The sequence below is a fragment of the Bombus vancouverensis genome, chromosome 8 (assembly GCF_051014615.1).
Source record: "Bombus vancouverensis nearcticus chromosome 8, iyBomVanc1_principal, whole genome shotgun sequence".
NCBI lineage: Eukaryota > Metazoa > Arthropoda > Insecta > Hymenoptera > Apidae > Bombus > Bombus vancouverensis.
Window position 1 is genome coordinate 8,066,505 of NC_134918.1, and position 19,195 is coordinate 8,085,699.

Below are 19,195 nucleotides of genomic sequence, written 5' to 3' on the forward strand. Positions count from 1 at the left end.
TTATGTTTTTTATTATATTCATTAAGAATTGAAGATTACCTCCTTGGTGATCTTGATAATATCGTATTTTACAAATGTTGAACAAAAAAAAATGTATGATTATTTTATTCAATACGTTATGAGGGTTGCTTTAAAAAAAATACGAGTTACATATTTCTTTGGAAAAAGCATGATTTTTATCGATACAATAATGTTCTTCTGTTATCGCTTTAAAGTTGAGTACTTCGTTGATTACACGAGAGAACTCGCCTACAGCAAACAAGATACGACCGTGTGTAAAGTAATTAATCTGTTTGCTCGTTGCTAGCTACACATAAGGCTTGCATAAAAAAAAATATGCATTTCAGTTCAGGCGGAGAATTATGTAGGAAGTCATTTTGTCGATCAATAACTTAGTTAATAAAAGATCAAATTTTCATGTACATAAATGTAAGTAACGTTCAAGTATTAATCATTACATACAATTTTTGTATAATTCGATATCTTGGTCACTTACATCTTACAAATGATATATAGATAATATTTATGAGATACATTGGAGCTATCTTTTAGTTAACGCCATTTTTTCTTGTTTTCTCTGTACTTTTACTATTCTTCCAAAAATATCAAAGGATCGATGACTTCAAATTAAACTAGAATTGCTTCGGTATATTGTCAATCAATGGCTATTTGTATTCACATCTATATCAAAGGAAAACCGATTGCAAAATTAATTACCCTTGCAACTCCGCAATCTGAAACTATGTGTGATCGACCTTGAAGATGACAAATCTCAATGTTTGAAGTAGTACAAAAAGATGATAATTTAATTTCGCTTTATCAAACTGTACAAAATTTGTATACACATACAGAAAAAAAACGGAGTTCAAACATTAATCAACATGAATTATCGGTTATTATTGCTGAGTAATTATTAGGATTAGAGTTTTGGAGTATCGATCGTATCGAGTTTTAACTATCGGTTTCCGCAATTTATTGTTTTTCTAAATTATGTCTAAATGATATCAGTTTTTGAATATTTTATAGTTTACACTCCAACATACTGACGTAAACTATCGAAAATAATTGTAAATTATGCAATATCATTTTTTTTATATTTCATAATCTAAATTTCAATCTATTTTTTGTATTTAACATCCCTTTTTTATTGTTCGTGTTCCGTCTTGTACGTTCTTCAAAAAATCTTAAGCTATTAATTCATGAATGTTATGCTCTATTTCAAAATATAAAACGAGAGAAAGAAGTTAGTAAAATATTCTTAATATTTTATTTTCACCCTACATTGATTTGTATAAGATTGCGCAATCGATATCTGGTAATTTTTTATATTTCACTGCTTACTTAAAGAATCGGTCGATATCACCTTATTTGGATACATATAAATAAATAGATAACATTATCTTTAAATATTATTACACCAGTGATAAAGTTAAAATCATCTTACGAAAGAATGACTGTACAAGATTCTTATTGACATTATTAATTCTAAAAATTTGGCCCGTACCGACAATTTTATTTAGAATGTTATCTCATTTCAACACGTTTCTCAACATATCAATGTTGTTGATCATTCTAACAAAACTTCTTGATCAAAATAAACGATTACGAGGACAATTATCTTGTTTTCTATCTCTTGTTTTTTTAAAGATTTATAATCTTTCGTAGCCTGATTTTTAATGACTTATAATCATGTTAGTTATTAATTATTAAATTGTTATAATTATATAGCTTTAACTCCGAAATTTCTGTAAAAATAAAGCTGAAGAATTTCAACCCGTTCAATAAACTTAATTTTTTTATAATATGAAAAGTATCATAAAATATCGAGATATGGTAAACGCGAAATCATTTTTCGTGAAGGACTCTAAAAGTTACTCTATGGGGTGTAACATTGGGTTATTGATTTTTTGCTATCTCCATGATTTGCAAAATTTTGCCGCTCCAGAAACCCGACAATCTGACATTATGAAATAGGCCTAACCTAACCTCAATCTAGAAAGTGGCTGGTTAGATTATTGCAATTCGTCCAATTTTATTATTTACTATTTTCAATTAAAAAGAGGGCATTGACTTTTCATCAAATTATAATCAAAACATATTTCCTATCATCAACAATTTGTTAACTTTGAAATTAACCATCTTTCATATAACTTATCGTTGTGTGCGTAATAAATAAATAATTTGCAATCTACTAGAAAATTTAGCCTTGCCGATGAAACCGAGTATAGAAAAGTGGAATCTTATCTCCCTTTTCAAACAATGACAGTCTTTTTAGCGGGCTAAACAATATAATTACAATAAATATTGCTCGTAACCGTAACGGACGTCATTCAACGCCCCAGTAGATCGTTTAGTTCATAGACTTTTTTTATGATACCCATTACGAAGTGATTTACTTATTAACAAAGCTGTGCCACGAAGGATGTTACTCTATCAAGGAATTCTAGTTGATTCTGCCATGTACGCTATCGCGATTTATCACACGAATATCATTCAGCATGGTGGGGAGAACGATATTCTCGGAGAATTACAAGAACTATTTATATGAAGCTCATGGTCGGTAATTCAAAGCAGTATTCTAGGAGAGATCAACGTGTCTAGTTCACGTTCCAGTCTAAAACATCGTAAGTCTTTTATGTCTCAATACCATTTTTCACATAATAAAGGTTCTGCAAAAGTTTGTACTTTGATATATTCGCATCGTGGCAATGTAACATCAGGCTTTATTTTCGAAATTTATTAATAGGTTATATTCTATTAATTAATTTAATTAATTATTAAATTAATTAATTTGAAATTTCATTTAAATGCTGCTATTGCGTGATAAATAATTTTCTTCCCAAACTTCAAATAATAATCGTATTTTCAAAGGAAGCTTTATAATTTGTACTCTCTCGATATTGACAGAAACCGAAGGTGATTAACTTCGCGAACGATGTTTGATTTTATATCATCAGTTGGAAGTTCAGAGTATTTCATTGAATATATTGATCCATATTCGTTTAGCTGGAGAGAAGCGACAGGTTTCATTCAGAGTCACTCTGAAGTTTCGCACAACTCTCTTGCGCAATATTGCGCAATACGCTATTATGCCCTTAGAAAAGTAGGAAATTTGAAAATTTGATAAGTGTTCTCCAGTCTTTGCAAATTTCGTCAATTGTTTTTCTGTGATTTCTAAATATCAGAGATAAAAAATAGACAGTTACATATATTTTATAAACTTTAAACAGACATTTTAATAAAATTAATAAATTAATAAATGAATTAAAATATCAATCGATAGCATGTGTTCTTTATCGCTTAGCTTTTATGTCCTTTCTGTTTATTGACATTATAACTATAGTAATGTATGCGTCAGCGTAAAAAAATAAATTTTATTAGCCGGCTAGTTGTTATACTCGTATCATTAACGGAACTAATGTTAGAAACCGCGAACCTTCACTTCGTTTATCATGTTCAATGTCACGGATCACAAACATGAATTTCAACGTAATAGTGAGTTACAAACTACTAAGTACAAGGTTTCTTTTAGAAGATATTAATGAATGTTGCGCTAATTTGAAGTACTTGAACAATTAGAATCTTCTACTGTTAGACAGCTACACTTTTTCAGTTTGACGGGCAAGAGTTTATTTAAACTAACATTAGCAATTAAAAATTTCATTCAATGGCTGAATTTCGATTCTTTTTTATGCGAGGGCGTTGCAATTATATATATTTACAATCGAATTTTCCTTGTTCAAAGAGATCAACTTTGAATCTTCAACTTCTAAACCTGAGAATATTCAGTGCTTCAAATTTCCAATTTTACGAATATCACAACTTCTAAATATTTAAATTGTCAAGCACCACGAATTTCAAATATTACAATTTTTCGATTTCCTCAATCGTTATCTTTTTTAACTCTCTAACTTTTTAATTTTTATTTCAAAAATACTCGAAGTAGCGTTTCAGTGAAGTGCAGAGTATTATTCATAGATACGTTACATAAGACTTCATACAATTTATAACATACGTTAGGTGTTTACCTTGCGAAGGTAACAATAGATAATCAGTGACGAGACTTAGATGGCAACATTATTGTGCCATCGGCGATTGCGTGTTTCATATAACGTGAATCACGACAAAGATATATCGGACGTACGAGCAATACTGCAACTCATGATATTATTAAAATAAAACTGTTCAGTTACCTACGTACAAAGTTATATAAATAAATTTTAGAAAATTATATATATATATTTGGAAATATTATTACAAAATTTTCAAACTGATTTCTATTATAATGCGTACGATCTTAGATTAATCTCCCTCGTGAGAATATAAACGAAGGATAACTCTAGAAGAACATTACTCTAGACATTACTCTAGACATCTCATCTAGAACATTACTCTAGAAGCAAACCAATACAAAATAATATTAGAAAATTTGAGTACATCAAATTATGTTTGTTTAATACAGGAAATGTCCAGCTACAGATTGACTTACTTCAACATCACTGGCCTTGCTGAACCAATTAGGCTGGTTTTGCACCAAAGTGGAATTAAATTCGAGGACAGGAGGCTCACTCAGGATGAATGGCCGGAAGTTAAAAAAGGTAAAAATTCAAAACTCTAATATATTAATTTCATACTTATGTAATATCGTGATATAATGTATTTACAAGGAGTGGACAATAGAGATGTTAATCAGACAGAAAAAGACGATTGTTGTTCAACCTGAACTATTCACGTCAAACGTACAGAAAACAGCGCAACTAAATAACTAGATAGCGACTCGACTTTTACCAAAACGCAATCAACACTCTCTCGGCAACGCCACTCGCAAACTCTGTCTCCGCTCAACTCGCACTCGGCTCCTCCACTCACACTCTGTTTCTCGACTCACACTCTGGCCGTTGTCGCATTCTATTGCCTTTTTCCTAGGCCCACCGCATACGTGTTCTGCAGACGCTCGTAGCCAGGGTCACGTAGGTCTTTTCCACGAAACTATGCACTTGAAAAGACCGATGACACATTGATGGGCCCGACGGCGCCTCGGCTCTCCCGACATTGTTCATAGTTCGCCCGATATTTCTTAGGCCTTTCGTCCACGATATTACACTTATATGAAGTTTACGCTTTTCAACAGTTTATGTTACAAAAGAACTTTTAAGATACAAGTTCAGATTACACAAAAAATGTAATTTGACGAATACTTGATTCAAAATCAATAAATGTCCAATGGGGTCTCGATAGAAGTGTATAAACTTTTTTAAGACTTCCGTATAAACTGTATAAATAACGATATTATATTTGACTCCTGTCGAAGATACGTAATCTCTACGCTATGTTTCCCAAAGAGCAAATCAAGAGCCTTGATTTTGATAAATGTTTGAATTCCTCTGTTCACATGTAATATTAATTAATGACTTGTTGATTATTGATGATCGCGAATATTTCAGGTATGCCACTTGGTCAAGTACCCGTCTTGGAAGTTGACGGCAAGGCTTACTATCAATCGAAAGCAATCCTTCGCCTGCTCGCCAGGAAAAACAATCTCTATGGTTCCAACGATGAAGAAGCTTTCCTAATCGATGCCACCGTTGACACCATCGATGACGTGAGAGCAGGTAGACGTCTATTAACTCACTTGCGTTAACTCACTTTAACAGTACTTGGTCTGTCATTCTTTGATTCATGATTATTGTTTCTTTCAAACGAAGAACAGACCACACAAAAACATACGTATACTTGAAGAGAATATTTCGAATTTATGTTTTAATTTTTATATATCGATTTTGTATTTATAATTTATAGCATACTCTCAATACCACTTTGAACAAGACCCTGGATACAAGGCCAAGCTGAAGGCCAACGCTGAGAAGAAGCTTCCCATGCTCCATAAGTTGGATGAGCAGGTGAAGAAAAACGGAGGACACTTTGTCAATGGAAAGGTAATTGTTTCTTCAGTAATCGACCACAAATTGAATAGTCGAAAAGAGTGATATTACTAAAGATTTTCTTTGTAATTCTGTAATTTTTTTGCAATTATTACTCTAAATTTGTAATCTTCATCTTTATCTGAGTCTATTTTTCAGATATCAATAATGAAAGTAAAGTAAAAGTAAAAGAATTTACAAAAAATGGGGTCGATTAATTTTTTATTTTCTTAATACCAGTTAAAGTAATTTTAAACTTATTTCTAAGCCACATTTTCAATTGTCGTTGTAGTTGACATGGGCTGACCTTTTCTATGCCGCACAATCGGAGACCTTGTCCAACATGCTGCAAACCGACATCAACAAAGACCACCCTGAACTGAAGAAATTGGTAGAGAAAGTCAGGTCGCTACCCAACATCAAAGCTTATCTCGACAACCGACCCCAAAGCATGTTTTAAGTTTAGAGACTTTCTACGTGCGTTAGAGTTCAACAGGGCCGTCGATTGGTTTATTTCTTTGCAAGTATACTTGCAGATTCTTTTACATTTTATGTTTTATACAAATTTTACGTCACGTTTATAAAAACATAGATGAGATAGATGAGTGGTTTTTACAAATTGTTATGTATGATACGAGTAGAAAAATAAATATCGCTTATATCTATTCAAGAGCTTTCCTTTTGTAATTGCGAAGCAGTGAACTTGTATTTTCAGTGAAATGAAGTACAAGATTGTACAAAGCAAATTTCATAATTAATTACATAATCAATTCGCACTGTACTACTTATGAACGATGTTTCCTTAAAATATTACACGATCTCTATGACTTTCTGTAATTTCCAAACGACCTTGCCCTGTGTTTAGTATCGCTATAATAACATTTACCCTTAATTAAGTTTGAAATCGTCTGAGATCATGTTTTCACGGTGTTATTCAATTTCTTCCTGTATCTATTCTTAGAAAATTTGTTTAAGCGCTGCTGTTTACGCAAAATGAACCATGGAATCGTTTTCTTACAGTTTTCACCGTTTCAGTGATTTATAATGATGTTTGCGGATCAATGAACACGCGGAAAGGGCGTATACAACACAGTAGTGTTAATTGGTAATATTAAATTTCGATGATCTTGGATCTTTTCAATGTGGGCGTTTTCGCAATACACTGGGGAAGTATTTATGTCAGACTAATAATATGATTTACATTAGCTTGTTCGTAGATCTCCTGCTGTTCGATTACAATGTAAGATTTACAAATATACTTCCTCTTAAAAGACATACATATTCAGTATTTTTGTTTAAATTTCAAGTCTTAAGTTCTTCTTTCTCAGATTCTCCTGACTGTTGCCTATAGAAGTTCGCATACACGTATTCCTACTTCAAAGCCTCAATTTCTCAACTTTTTTCTTTAATTCGTTAAGTACTTATGCTTTACTCGTTCGACGAAGGGACGCTTTTCCTTAAACGAACGTTAAGTGGTTAAGTCACAGTTCAGTTCACCCATGTATTGTGCCAATTCCATACCAGTAAACTCTGTCTCGTCATGGTCCTTTAAATTAGAGTTACTGATAGTGTTTGCACTCTCTATACTCGGATGACTTTGGAATCGCGGTGCCAACACTGTCCTCGTTTCCGGTTTCGGCGCTGAACTAGTTACGATCTTCTGTTGAGGCGAAAATAGCTCTTTGGTTCCCAATCTCAATCTGCCGGCGAGTATACCTGTTTAAAGAAGATTAAGAAAATTATAGCTTAGAAACTCGTAACTCGAAACAAATTAATCGTCAAAGAGTAAAAATATTTGATTTTCTCGGTCGACAATTAAATATTATACTGTCTCGTTGACGTGGAAATAATTACGTTGATTGATGCTTAAAATTGTTACTTTCCTCACCAATTCTTATATTATTAACCTTTATTGCGCGTTAACGTGACTATTACACGCTGATTGCTATGGTCGTTAGCCGAAGGCCATGAACTTTGAATAGATTCATCGATCTCCAACATTTATAAATTATCGCTCATTTAGACGTAATCAATATTCGATAAACGATCCAGGATTTCACCTGAACGACTTGAAGAATATTTCTATCAAGAAAAATTGAAAATAACAAATAAAATCTCACTTACCGAGCGTGACAATTCTCGATGCTCTTTGAATGTTCACGTAAGTCGCAATCAAGCTATTGTTGCCTTCGTTAAAACTTTTACTAACGGACGACATCAGGGTAAGCTGACTGGAGTTCGATCCTCTGGATACGCTCCTGTTGTATTCTCGATGATTGATCTTATTCGCCATAGAGTCGGACTGGTTTCGTCCATTGTTCTTTCGATCGTTTAATCCAATAAGTTCGGTGGTATTGGTCGTTCTCAGCTTTTGGTTGTCGTCGCTGATGGAGATCTGCCTGAGCGTGGACCTCGCGTACTTCGAGAGGCTACTGTACGTCAGCTGTCGTGGTACTGACTTGCGGGAGGATCCGCAGTGATTCGACAGCATCGACTGAAAGTTAATTTCAGTTTGTTTAACGCACTTTGTCAGACTCCATCTCAATCTTTTGGGGAGGAAGGGTGGGGGTTCGATTTTTTCTTAATTTTCAGATTTCTTTTGTAATTTTTACGTTTGTAATAGTATCTATTGTAATACTGTCATTTTTTCTTTTTTTTCTTTTTTTTCATTTATTATTTCCACAGTTTTGGTGAAAAGTCGTTAATAGCAAGTTCCAGTTCTTTATATCTCTTTTTCTTATATTTTACAACGTTATTATCATTCGTTAATTATTATCCTCGTCGGTAGATTACTCGCACCATCGATCGGTACACGTAGCTTGTCGAAAAGAAAATTAACTTCGCACAGATTTTCTACTTGTTTGTAGTATCTTAGATTTTTCAGGATCGTTGTAAAGCTCTGTAGTTTTCTACTTTAGGGTGCAAAGAAGGAAACATAGAGGATATAAAGAAAAACCACGGAAATATTCATTTGTAAAGTTAAAAACACAGTTAAAATGTAACACGAATATACAAAGATACGTTCATTATTCGTTACTCTGGGGGATGATTGATAATTGAAACAGGATCGTTGACAGGTAGATTTCGATTCAAAATTCTCAAGTGATAACTTACCTTGAAAGCCTCCCTAAATTTGTTGGACATGATGTTGTAGAGCAATGGATTCACTGTCGTGGAAAGGTAATAAAACACCCCGGACGTGTACGTGAGGATAGTGTAGACTATTACTAACGCGTCTTTCGGTTCAGTCGTATTCTTTGCGTGCACAGCCAACAGTCTTTGAGCGTGGAACGGTGCCCAACAGATGAAGAACGTCACTACTACTGCAACTGCAACGATCAAATCGTTTCTGTTTCATTTTTTTTTCCTATAAATGCGTTTATTATTGGTATTTACAGCAGATAATTTTACAATCGGACGTATTAACCTATTAGCCGGATCGTCTTTAAACGAAAAATTACAATTTTAAAGATAAAAATTAATAAAGATAAATTTTATTTTCATTGATGTTAATTTTAGTTCTTGCAGACGTACATATGGCAGAATTTATTTTTAACGAAAATAAAGCCACGCGTGAAAGAATAAAGGAACTTCAAAAATGAAGAAATTACGATGTCCACGAAAATTATTTGTTACGTCCAAAGAAATTATCAACCAAGATGACGAGTTAACTCGTCTGTATTTTAGATCTGTATGGATTATCATTATTTAATTATTTGAGGATGTAATGCAATTATGAAAAATTCAAAATAAACATACAAAAACGATCTATAAAATAATCACACCTTTATCTTTGAGATCTCCTACGTTGTTGGTATCGAATACAATAAGTATATATACTTCTAACATTTTGTAAATAAATATTAATAATTCTGTTACGTATGATAACATTTACAATTATGGATCTTTTTTGGAATTAAAATCAAATATAAAAGTAGGTATTTGTATAGCATAATTGAGATCATCTATAAACTCAAGATTTTGGAAATAACTAAATTCCTATATTTACCTATAATTTTAGACCCCCGAAAATAATTAGTATCGTGATTCGTAACTCGCCACAAGCAATTTGTGTGGGTATTAAACTTCCCTTTAATTAAAGTATCTATTCCATAGGCTTTAAAAGGCAGATTTGCTTCGATAAATCCTTCAATTTTCGGAACTGTAATATTTTATGCAAATTTCGAAAGAATTTACGACAAACGATCGAACATTCATAATAGTATACAGGGTGCCCCAGTTATTTGGGGCCAAACGTTGTTAGCACAGCCTCTTGAGTCAAGATAAGGAGAAAACATCACATAAATATATGTTATTAGAAACATCGTTAAAAGAGTTGCCGCAACGAGTAATAAACGAGAACTTCAAAGAACAATAAATCCAATTTTATTGATTTTTTATATCATTTCGTGATTCATACTTTTTATCCCAATAACGAACGTTCGTTACCGCTTATTTCGTATATCGATCTTTCTAGTCATAACTTTAGTTGTCTATAACTAACTATCTATAACTTCTAGTGACATACGTTTATTAACATGTTTTTTCTTATTCTGACCTACAGAACGTACTTTAGCCGGGAGCAATTGGATCACTCTGTGTATAAATGTAAAATTAAAAATAAAATACAGAATGCAAAATTATAATAAAAGGATAGTAATAAAGAGGCAAAACAAAGTTCGCTTTTTGACTGTTTGGTAGATAAATCGATGGGCTTATAAGGTGACGTTAATAAACAGCACGATAGGAAAGCTCGTAAATTTTGTCAAATCGCGCCGGGGTCATTTACCTTCATTTCCGACTTTTTAACGTTTCGATCTTCTCTATCTTCTCCGCTTACAGTCGACATATTTTTCATGAAAAAGGTAGACTCAAATAATTAATCATTAATTCTCGTGATTTATTAATTATCTGTGAAATCTTTTATTCAACAAATAATTCGAAGGAAGTAACAACATACTGCTAATTTAATTGCTTGCTCTGTTAAAGAGTGGATTCTCCCACGATCATTTTATTTGAAAGAAAATCTACAAGTATCTTAGTTTCATTCACTTTTTTATTATTTGCGCCGGTAAATCACTAGCTCTTCGTTCACCGGAAGTTCCTTTTCAAATAAAGAGAGTTCTATGGCGAGCAGACAGAAGTAAATGTCTAGATTCCTTGAATAACTGAATATATATTAGATTCACGTCTGTGCACTTCTACCTTTTCGAAAGTGATCGATTCAGTCCGATTCAATGGACTGTTAAGCGTTCGAAGGATCTTGTCTAATTCAAATACTTGAATACTAATGAACCATAAAGATGTTCAGAATTGTTTGTAATTAGATAAGCGTTGTACTGAGTTAACGCATAATATGAAATATCGTTTTCCTAAATTAAAACGTTAATGTCATCCAACAGGTACATTAGAGAACGTAACATATTTAATCTGATATTGACTTCGTAAGTAAATGATAAGATAAATAATATGATTTTATAAATGAACCTAATCTAAATACATATATTTGATCGTATATTTCTCATATAATTTTACGATTGTTTCTTTAATAATAAACAACATTCATTGCTCCAGATTTCGTAGAAACATCTGTTCTAGAATGAAAAAGTTATTAAAAAATATTGTTTCGATAATTTGGTTACTTCGAAAGAATTTATTTGTTCAAAAATTGTTTAAGTTTTCAAACAAGAGAATCAGCAAGGATTGGAAGAATATTTTAATAAAGATTCCGATGTTTTAATCTTCGGAATTGTGTAGCCATTTTGAGACACAAAATACAACTTGGTTGCTTCCCTAATGAAAAGTCGCCAACCTTGAATTTCATGAACCTAACTTGAATTATTCCAATATTTACATAAACACACTTACGTAAAGTTGAGAATGTACGTATGCTTTCAATATGTTTTACAATATTTTCACCAAGCTTAAACTCATATTTATAAATCACGCGAATATTCTGATTATTCATAACTGTTAATAACGAGGTTCTAACATTTTTATGATGAATTTCGTTGATATAAACCGTGTATTATAGCTCGTTTCTCGTTCCTTAATACGAACGACGTTCAAATAAAACAATCGACAGCGAAATAAAGTTTAGTTAATGGTATTGGCACAAATTCAAATGTTCGAATTGAAATTCACATTGAAATTCGAGAACGACATTTTTCATGCATATATGCAGCAATTTAATATTTTTATAATGATAATGCACCGTATCTACATCTAAACTGCATTGTATAAGAAAACATATTCTTCCAGATAAGATCTCTTCGGATAGGAAACAGTATACAGTTTATGACAAGATGTTTCGAATCGGTGATCCGTAAAATAACAGATTTTGGTAAAAAGGAAATCGCTTCCACGTGTAAATTATTTATTGGAGATCAGAGGTTAGAATACGATATTGTTTTTAACCAAAAAACAATATATAGAACATACGGGTTGTATAATTACGAGATACACAATTCATACAATTACGAAAGAGGATTTAAGTTTTTGTTTATAAGTTGATTCTATTGTATACTCTACCCAAGTGTGTAATATTAAATAAATTAAAAAATAATTTAAATTACCTCAAAATAGCTACGATTTTGAAAGAATAAATGATGAGAAATAAAATGAACGTTTTGAATCAAATTGTTTAAAATCTGAACTAATATCCAGTTAATCGAAATCTTAGACGATTATACTTCTACTCTATGCGTTCTTTCACTCATTGTCGAGTTAATCGTCCATTTTTTACAAATATTTTAAGTTTAAAGAAAATATTAATTGATTGATAAACATCTTTTATTTCAATTTTACGTTGAAGTTGTTCGAAAAAGATCATTAAAGATCCTTCTGCTTATTGAAATAGCGATAGAATTTGGATATGAAATTAAGGTCATTAAATCATTTGAAAGATCACCTACGCTTCGGCATTAGGCGAAAGTTGCCGGTTTCGAGGCAACGACCTCGCTAACAAATATTCGTATTTCACAAAAAAATGTGGGCGCCCACATAATCGCCAGTCAACTCGTTTATCAAACAAGTAATCGGATCTCGTTCGTGAATTAAAGAAAATCAGTGAACACGATGATTCAAACGTTGTTTGCTTTCGAGTATTTTCGCATCCGTTTCGATGTAATTTATATAATACGTTCCATAATTTTGATTTTTTCGTGAAAGATAATGCTGGTGTTGACATTTCGTTATTGCGTTTATAAACGACAACAATGTCTCTTTGAATATTTTATAATCAGTATGAGATTTTCTACGAACATTTTATTACAGTCATCGACCATTTCTTGCGTTCGGTTCATTGTGTTTTATAAAAAAAAATTGGTCATAAAGAATAAAATGTACGAAATATATTTTTGCATTCATACTTTTGTAACGGATATTTCATTGAATTATGTGAATTTTATTCTTTATCCTTTTATAGCACTATTGCTATCATTATGGAGTTATTAATAAATTTATCATTTAATCGATGTAGCTGAATTTGTGTGATCAGTGATAATTCTAAAATAAAGGAAACGTTCATCATCTTTAATTTACTAAATAAATGTGATAATTCAGCACAATATAATAACCAACACGAATTTTGTAACTCGTAATAAATTACAATCATTTCCCAAAAGCGATCTCGAACTCTTGATTTGTCAAAAACAGACATTAACTTTCATTTCCTTATAAAACATATCTTTCGTTGCCATTGATGGTGAGGCAACAAAAAAAAAAAAAAATGTAAATTTTAGAAGAGGGAGGTTTTTCAAAATTTGCGAGGAAATCTTCGTGAGTCGTCTCAACGACATTACAAGGTTGACTTAACACAAGATATGCCACCATTCGCGGAAACAACACAACCTTCCACTTGCAGCGTCACGAAACAACCGAAGCTGAACCGAATGTTGTTGTAAAACTAAACCCAGGTTGTATAAATAATAATTTTCCCCTCTGACGCAAAAAACTGATGGAATTATAAATATACCTTTCTACAGGATGAAAATAAAAAGACAATGCAGATCATCTATTCGATAAAAGCAAATTTGAAGTTTTTCAAGTTCTCCTACTATCAATAATCAAAGCAATAATCAAAATCTCGGATCAATGTAGATTCAATAATCCACGGCACTCCACAAATTCGATAATGTATAAATCACTTCACAGAAGCCACAAACTCTCTGAACTGCATCGTCCACTTTTCGATTCACCAGACATACAGATTACATTAGCTTATTTATCCCTCGAACGCTCGAAAGTTGCGTGAAAAGACATCAAAGACGTTTTACTTCTGAAATGAAATTCCGATCGATTTTATCGACCTCGAAAGCTTTCTTCGCGTTCCAGTCCATCCTTCACTATCGTCTTTTGTCGTGGTTTCGCCAGTCGGTTACTTTGCATAAAAAAATGCCGCTTATCCATCATTCCCAGATCTTCGTGAACAGAATAAGATTGTACAGGCCATGGAAAACGCTGAGAAACAGGCGTTTCCGCAATAAATATCCAACAATCGTGCACGCACACGCATTTCCTCTGATACGTATTTATAGGCTGTGCTGGTCAAGAGATTGGAATGGTTTTTTTAATTGTATTTTACTGATTTTTTGGTCAATTTTATATTTATTTTGGTATTGACGTAATAATCGTATTAGTAGAAAAATGTTTTTTATCTTCGTTTTAATATAGAGAAGAAGAGGAACTAGATAGGAGAAGAAGAACTTTCGTGGAAGAATCTTGTGCGAGCTATTTCTACAAATTTTCTGATTCTATGGAACATACCGCGATTTTAATGTTTTCTGAAAAATATATTAGCGGGACATTTTCTTCGTATTCTGATAGATCGTGGTCCAAAGATTTTTCTAAATGAAGAGAATTCCATGCATGCGGACTACTTTCACAAAATTTTCGATTTTATTAAACACCTAACAATGTAAACTTCTCGCCGGTAGCGTGTGCTCGTTTCTCGATACTCTATGGCATTGGAAGAATTGTAGCGAAAACTAGAAGAAGGTTTTGTATTACATTTAAGGGTATCGGTAAAGGCAAGACTCGAATTTTATGATCGATAGTAGGATGCTCGACGAAGCTGTTGTGCAGCATGGAGAAATGAATTTCAGTGGGTTATTTTGAAGGTTTATTGGATTCGTTTAAATTTTAAGAGCGTTTTCCGCTGTTCGTTTCTGCCTTCTTCTCCGATTTATTTTCTTTCAATTTAGATTACCTTTTATCTCTATCACTATGAAACCTTCGATTTTTAATTCCGAACGTTCAAATATAGGAACAACGACAATGTAATAGAAATACAATTGAGATATCGGTGTGTAAAGAATTATGATACGATAATAAATTATAAAACGACCAAACTAAAAATAAACTTCGAATCAAAGACGGAAAATCGTCATCGTAGGAACATCTATCGTTTAAATGGACGTATCATGCGATGCGATATATTACCAACTCGAACGACACATTGTTGCTCGTCCATTTTCATGAACGATTTATCGTTTTCATTTGAATTTCAGTCTCTTCTATAAATAGACAATCGAGACAATATCTGGATTCATTCAACTTTCAAGTAATATTCCCGCAACTACTTTTACGCAATTTCTCAGTCTCCTAATTAACGTTGGTTGTTCCGTGACAGGATGTTTAGAGCGAGTCATTTAAAAAATACAGGCTGACACTTAAGGCGTTGTAAACTGCGCCAAGTGCAATAACGCTGTATATGAATTAAAAGAGAACGTGAGTTTGCAGTCGAGCATTAGGAGAATTTAAATGGACATAGAATTTTTATGTCTCTTAATAAAGGTACATCGTTCTACACGTTGGAGATTTTTCTTTTCCAGTTGAAGTAAAGAACGTGAAAGATAAGCTAGTAAGAAAAGTATATAATTTTTGTCAACGATCCGAGTATAAGAATTATGAGAATTCATATATCCGCAGAAAACATAATTTTTACCCGTTGACGAAGATATCTTGTTTTACGAGTTAAACATTTTGTACATCGAGTTAACGCAGAAGATAAATAACAAAAGATAAATAACCGACGTTGCAATGGAAAAGATGGAACAATGGGAATTTGACACAACAAGTTTCGTAAGTTTTTTCAAACAAAAATAGCAACTGAAGAATATTTTTCGTCGTCGATGAAGATACATCGTTTAATATGTTAGAGATTTGATTAAACTCAAAGTGGAATTAGAATTATGAGAATTGAATAAAAGTTCAGTAAATTTGTTGGCAATACAAGGATACAAGACATTTATTTCCACGAAGAATTTCTTCCTTAGAAGATTTTCTGTAACAACGTCTAGATTTTTATAATTATAAATATTCTCACGAATTCTCTAATTAAATTTTCTCAATTACAACGAACAGAAAGCCAATTGCAAAATGGTTTTGAACCAATAACTATTCCAGAATCATAAATCTTTCACAGTCGTATAAATTTCCAAGCTTAATGCCCACTGTTCGCCTGAAAACATCTGCTCTTTGTTTAACTTGATTTTTCCACTATCAAATGAAAGGAACAACGCGCTAGAGTGACTCGATTATTTCAATTGCGAGTTTCAAACGAGCTTGTCTTCCTCCGGCGGACTTTTCGCGAACACACGCCCAACTGTGCTTGTTTGCACGGCAAATATTTGACAGAGAATGATTTATACAGTCACGGGGAATAGCGAGCAACTGGACGTTGACCGTATTCGATTCTACGTCGCGTGAATCCAATCTACTAAACTGCAAGAATCGATATCGAGCAAATATATATGCAGAAACTTTTCAATGTTAGTCTTTTGGTCCCTACTGGTGTTACCTTCGCGACACCGATGACGTGCGAATTATTTCATTTTTCTGTTGGCGTAAAAAACAGAGAGTAAGGATAAATGAAACAGAGAGTAAGGATGAATGAATTCGATTTTCGAAAGAATAATTCAGTGGCGAGCATCCAAGCTTCGATGAAAAATATTCCTTCTAAGAAACAGTTTACGTTGAGCAAAGTAAAAATAAAAATAAAATCATCGCATACTTAAATTGTTATTCGACAGTAATTTTAAAAAATTAGAATCGCGTGACAATTTGCAAAAATTGCAATTACGCTTAAGTCTATTTTCGTAAGCCACTTTGAATCGAGAAACTTTTATCCTGGGCATATCAAACAATCCTTGCATCGGGAATTTCAATTGAAATAGAAATTAATCGGACGCCAATCGATTTGAAAAAAAAAAAAGGAAGAAAAAGAGAAACAAATTACGACAAGAGACGAGATCTAAATTGCCTTGTTCTTCCATATTGGATAGTTACTGAATGGAAAAATGATCGATATTCGATAGTTGATGCTTCCGCGTCAAGGGACCTTTATTTCGTGACAATATTTCACCTTTTCATCCGCGTGACAGGTGAAAATCTATCGTACGGTCCAGTTTCACATTTGATGGCCGGAATTTTTGTCGTGGTTATCTCTTCACTGGCGAATACATAGTGGATGAAGATAAGTAGTCCCCTAGAGCACTCGTAAATTTGGAAAGCCGACTTATCTGAGATTTCTCTGCCTTTTCGCTCATTTTTCATGAACTTTGTATCAAGCCAGCCATTTTGTTGCAACGACAAAATTTGATGAATGTTAAACGTCATCAATGGTGTATAAATAAATTTATTATATGTAAATGAATTTATTCGTTAGAGACTAACGTAGTTACGTTGAAACAAAGATGTATTTATAGAATAGCTAGAACAGATTTATAGTCGAATGAATTATTCTTAATAAGTTAACCGTGAATTTTCTCAAACGAATCACTGCAATTTATTATCATTTCATTATCAGTTCATCGCTTGCGAGTTCAATTATTTTTCCATCGCCTATTCCAAAAAACGAAACGAATCACGGTCTTTGCAAATTCACGCGTTTCCAATAATCAAATTTTCGATAGACTCGTCATTTTTGTATCTCAGACCATTTAGATATCGCACGTGTATTTCGAAAGTGATACAGCTCTAACAAGCATCGTAGGATAAGCAGAAGAACCGTTTAGAAGAGTCCAAAGTTATTCGCTAGACGCATAATATCGGCAAAAGAATAATCTGTAAGAGACAACGGTCGAATATTATTTTTCTAATTTTTCGTTCTTAGTTTCTTCTTCTGACAATCGTTTTCATCGAATTATTTTACATCGCGATACTTTCAAACTACACGCGCAATATGTCGAATACACGTTTCAAAAGTTTTTAAAAATCATTTAGAAAAATTGTTAGTTCCGCAAAGTATTTCTTATTATCTACTTTATTACATTCTCTATAAGTATGAGATTATCATTAGACTCTGATGAAGACTGGCTGCAACGCTAGCGAAATATTGGATCTTTCAAAAAGGGACACGGCTTAGGTTGCTTCACACGCTATTAGATTTTTTCCATGTTCGTAGAAAGAACTAGTTCTCGTCTGGTCACCAAATTCGTGCAACCTCAGGTATTCTGCTGGTGTGTTAGTCTTTACATGAATGAAGAAAGTTACAGTGACGTGGAAAAGTATTTGACTCGATAGATTTTTCTATCGAAAAACCTGCTAACCGTGTAACGAATTTGTTCACGTAGATGTTTTTTTAAATAAACGTGGATTTGATGCCATTGGAAAAATAGCTTTGTCAAACGTGTTCACGTTGGATGTTCGTTTTTAAATCGTATTGAAGCAATTTCGTGAATTTTAACTTTTTACATTATTAAGTCATCGTTGATGTAACAATACTATTTTTCTCTCGAACTCACAGCATCTCATGGTATCATCGACGTGATGCAGAGTGCAACATTTGGACGAGGATTCGGAGCAAAGATAAAAAATGCATGTAATATGCGGTTTTCCCGAAACTAGGTACGAGTGGATCTGAAACGAGTAAAAGTCTGTTTAACGAACCTTCGTTAGTATTTTCCCTGCTCTCTGATTCGGTTGAAATATCTTGAATATTTATTTTTTTGTCTGACCACACACAGTGACGTTCGAATAAGCGTTTTATAAAACAAACATTTTATGAAACAGACGTTTAAATAAACACTGCCAATGCCAGAAACAATCTTCCCATTTTTTGGCAAACACCAATCCTATTTCACTAAATTTCACTAGAACGATTAAAAACATTCAGTGTAGCAGTTCGCAGGAGGAAAGAATAATATAGCAATCTAATAAAATGTCTTCTTGATACGGAACAATCAAGATTACAGGATGTAATCTTTTTAAAATGTTATTAATTGTCCTTTAAAGAAAGAAAGATATTTTTTAATTGGAAATTAATGTTACAC

The 19,195-nt window shown here is 32.8% G+C and overlaps 2 protein-coding genes across 10 annotated transcripts in view; one reads left to right on the forward strand and one right to left on the reverse strand.

Moving 5' to 3' along the window:
- Nucleotides 1-2,466: 2,466 nt before the first annotated feature.
- On the forward strand, nucleotides 2,467-6,586 carry LOC117162654 (glutathione S-transferase-like). Its single transcript, XM_076621041.1, has 5 exons — nucleotides 2,467-2,624; nucleotides 4,463-4,598; nucleotides 5,445-5,612; nucleotides 5,800-5,936; nucleotides 6,214-6,586. Exons 2-5 carry the CDS (start codon nucleotides 4,466-4,468, stop codon nucleotides 6,379-6,381), a joined length of 606 nt encoding a protein of 201 aa, XP_076477156.1. The 5' UTR covers nucleotides 2,467-2,624; nucleotides 4,463-4,465; the 3' UTR covers nucleotides 6,382-6,586.
- Nucleotides 4,623-19,195, reverse strand: part of LOC117162648 (pyrokinin-1 receptor) — a 36,153-nt gene continuing 21,580 nt past the window's right edge. For all 9 annotated transcript variants that reach the window (XM_076621023.1, XM_076621028.1, XM_076621026.1 and 6 more), the window contains 3 exons: nucleotides 9,036-9,250; nucleotides 8,046-8,415; nucleotides 4,623-7,637 (listed from right to left, as the gene is read on the reverse strand). In XM_076621023.1, coding sequence (XP_076477138.1) covers nucleotides 7,390-7,637; nucleotides 8,046-8,415; nucleotides 9,036-9,250 — 833 coding nt within the window. In that variant the 3' untranslated portion in view covers nucleotides 4,623-7,389. The remainder of the gene's footprint in view (nucleotides 7,638-8,045; nucleotides 8,416-9,035; nucleotides 9,251-19,195) is intronic.

Bases quoted from the DNA above. Each gene is read 5' to 3' on its own strand.
- LOC117162654 (XM_076621041.1), top strand. From the start codon at position 4,466: ATGTCCAGCTACAGATTGACTTACTTCAACATCACTGGCCTTGCTGAA. The intron at 5,613-5,799 runs GTAGACGTCTAT...TATAATTTATAG, and splicing joins CATCGATGACGTGAGAGCAG to CATACTCTCAATACCACTTT. The intron at 5,937-6,213 runs GTAATTGTTTCT...TTGTCGTTGTAG, and splicing joins GACACTTTGTCAATGGAAAG to TTGACATGGGCTGACCTTTT.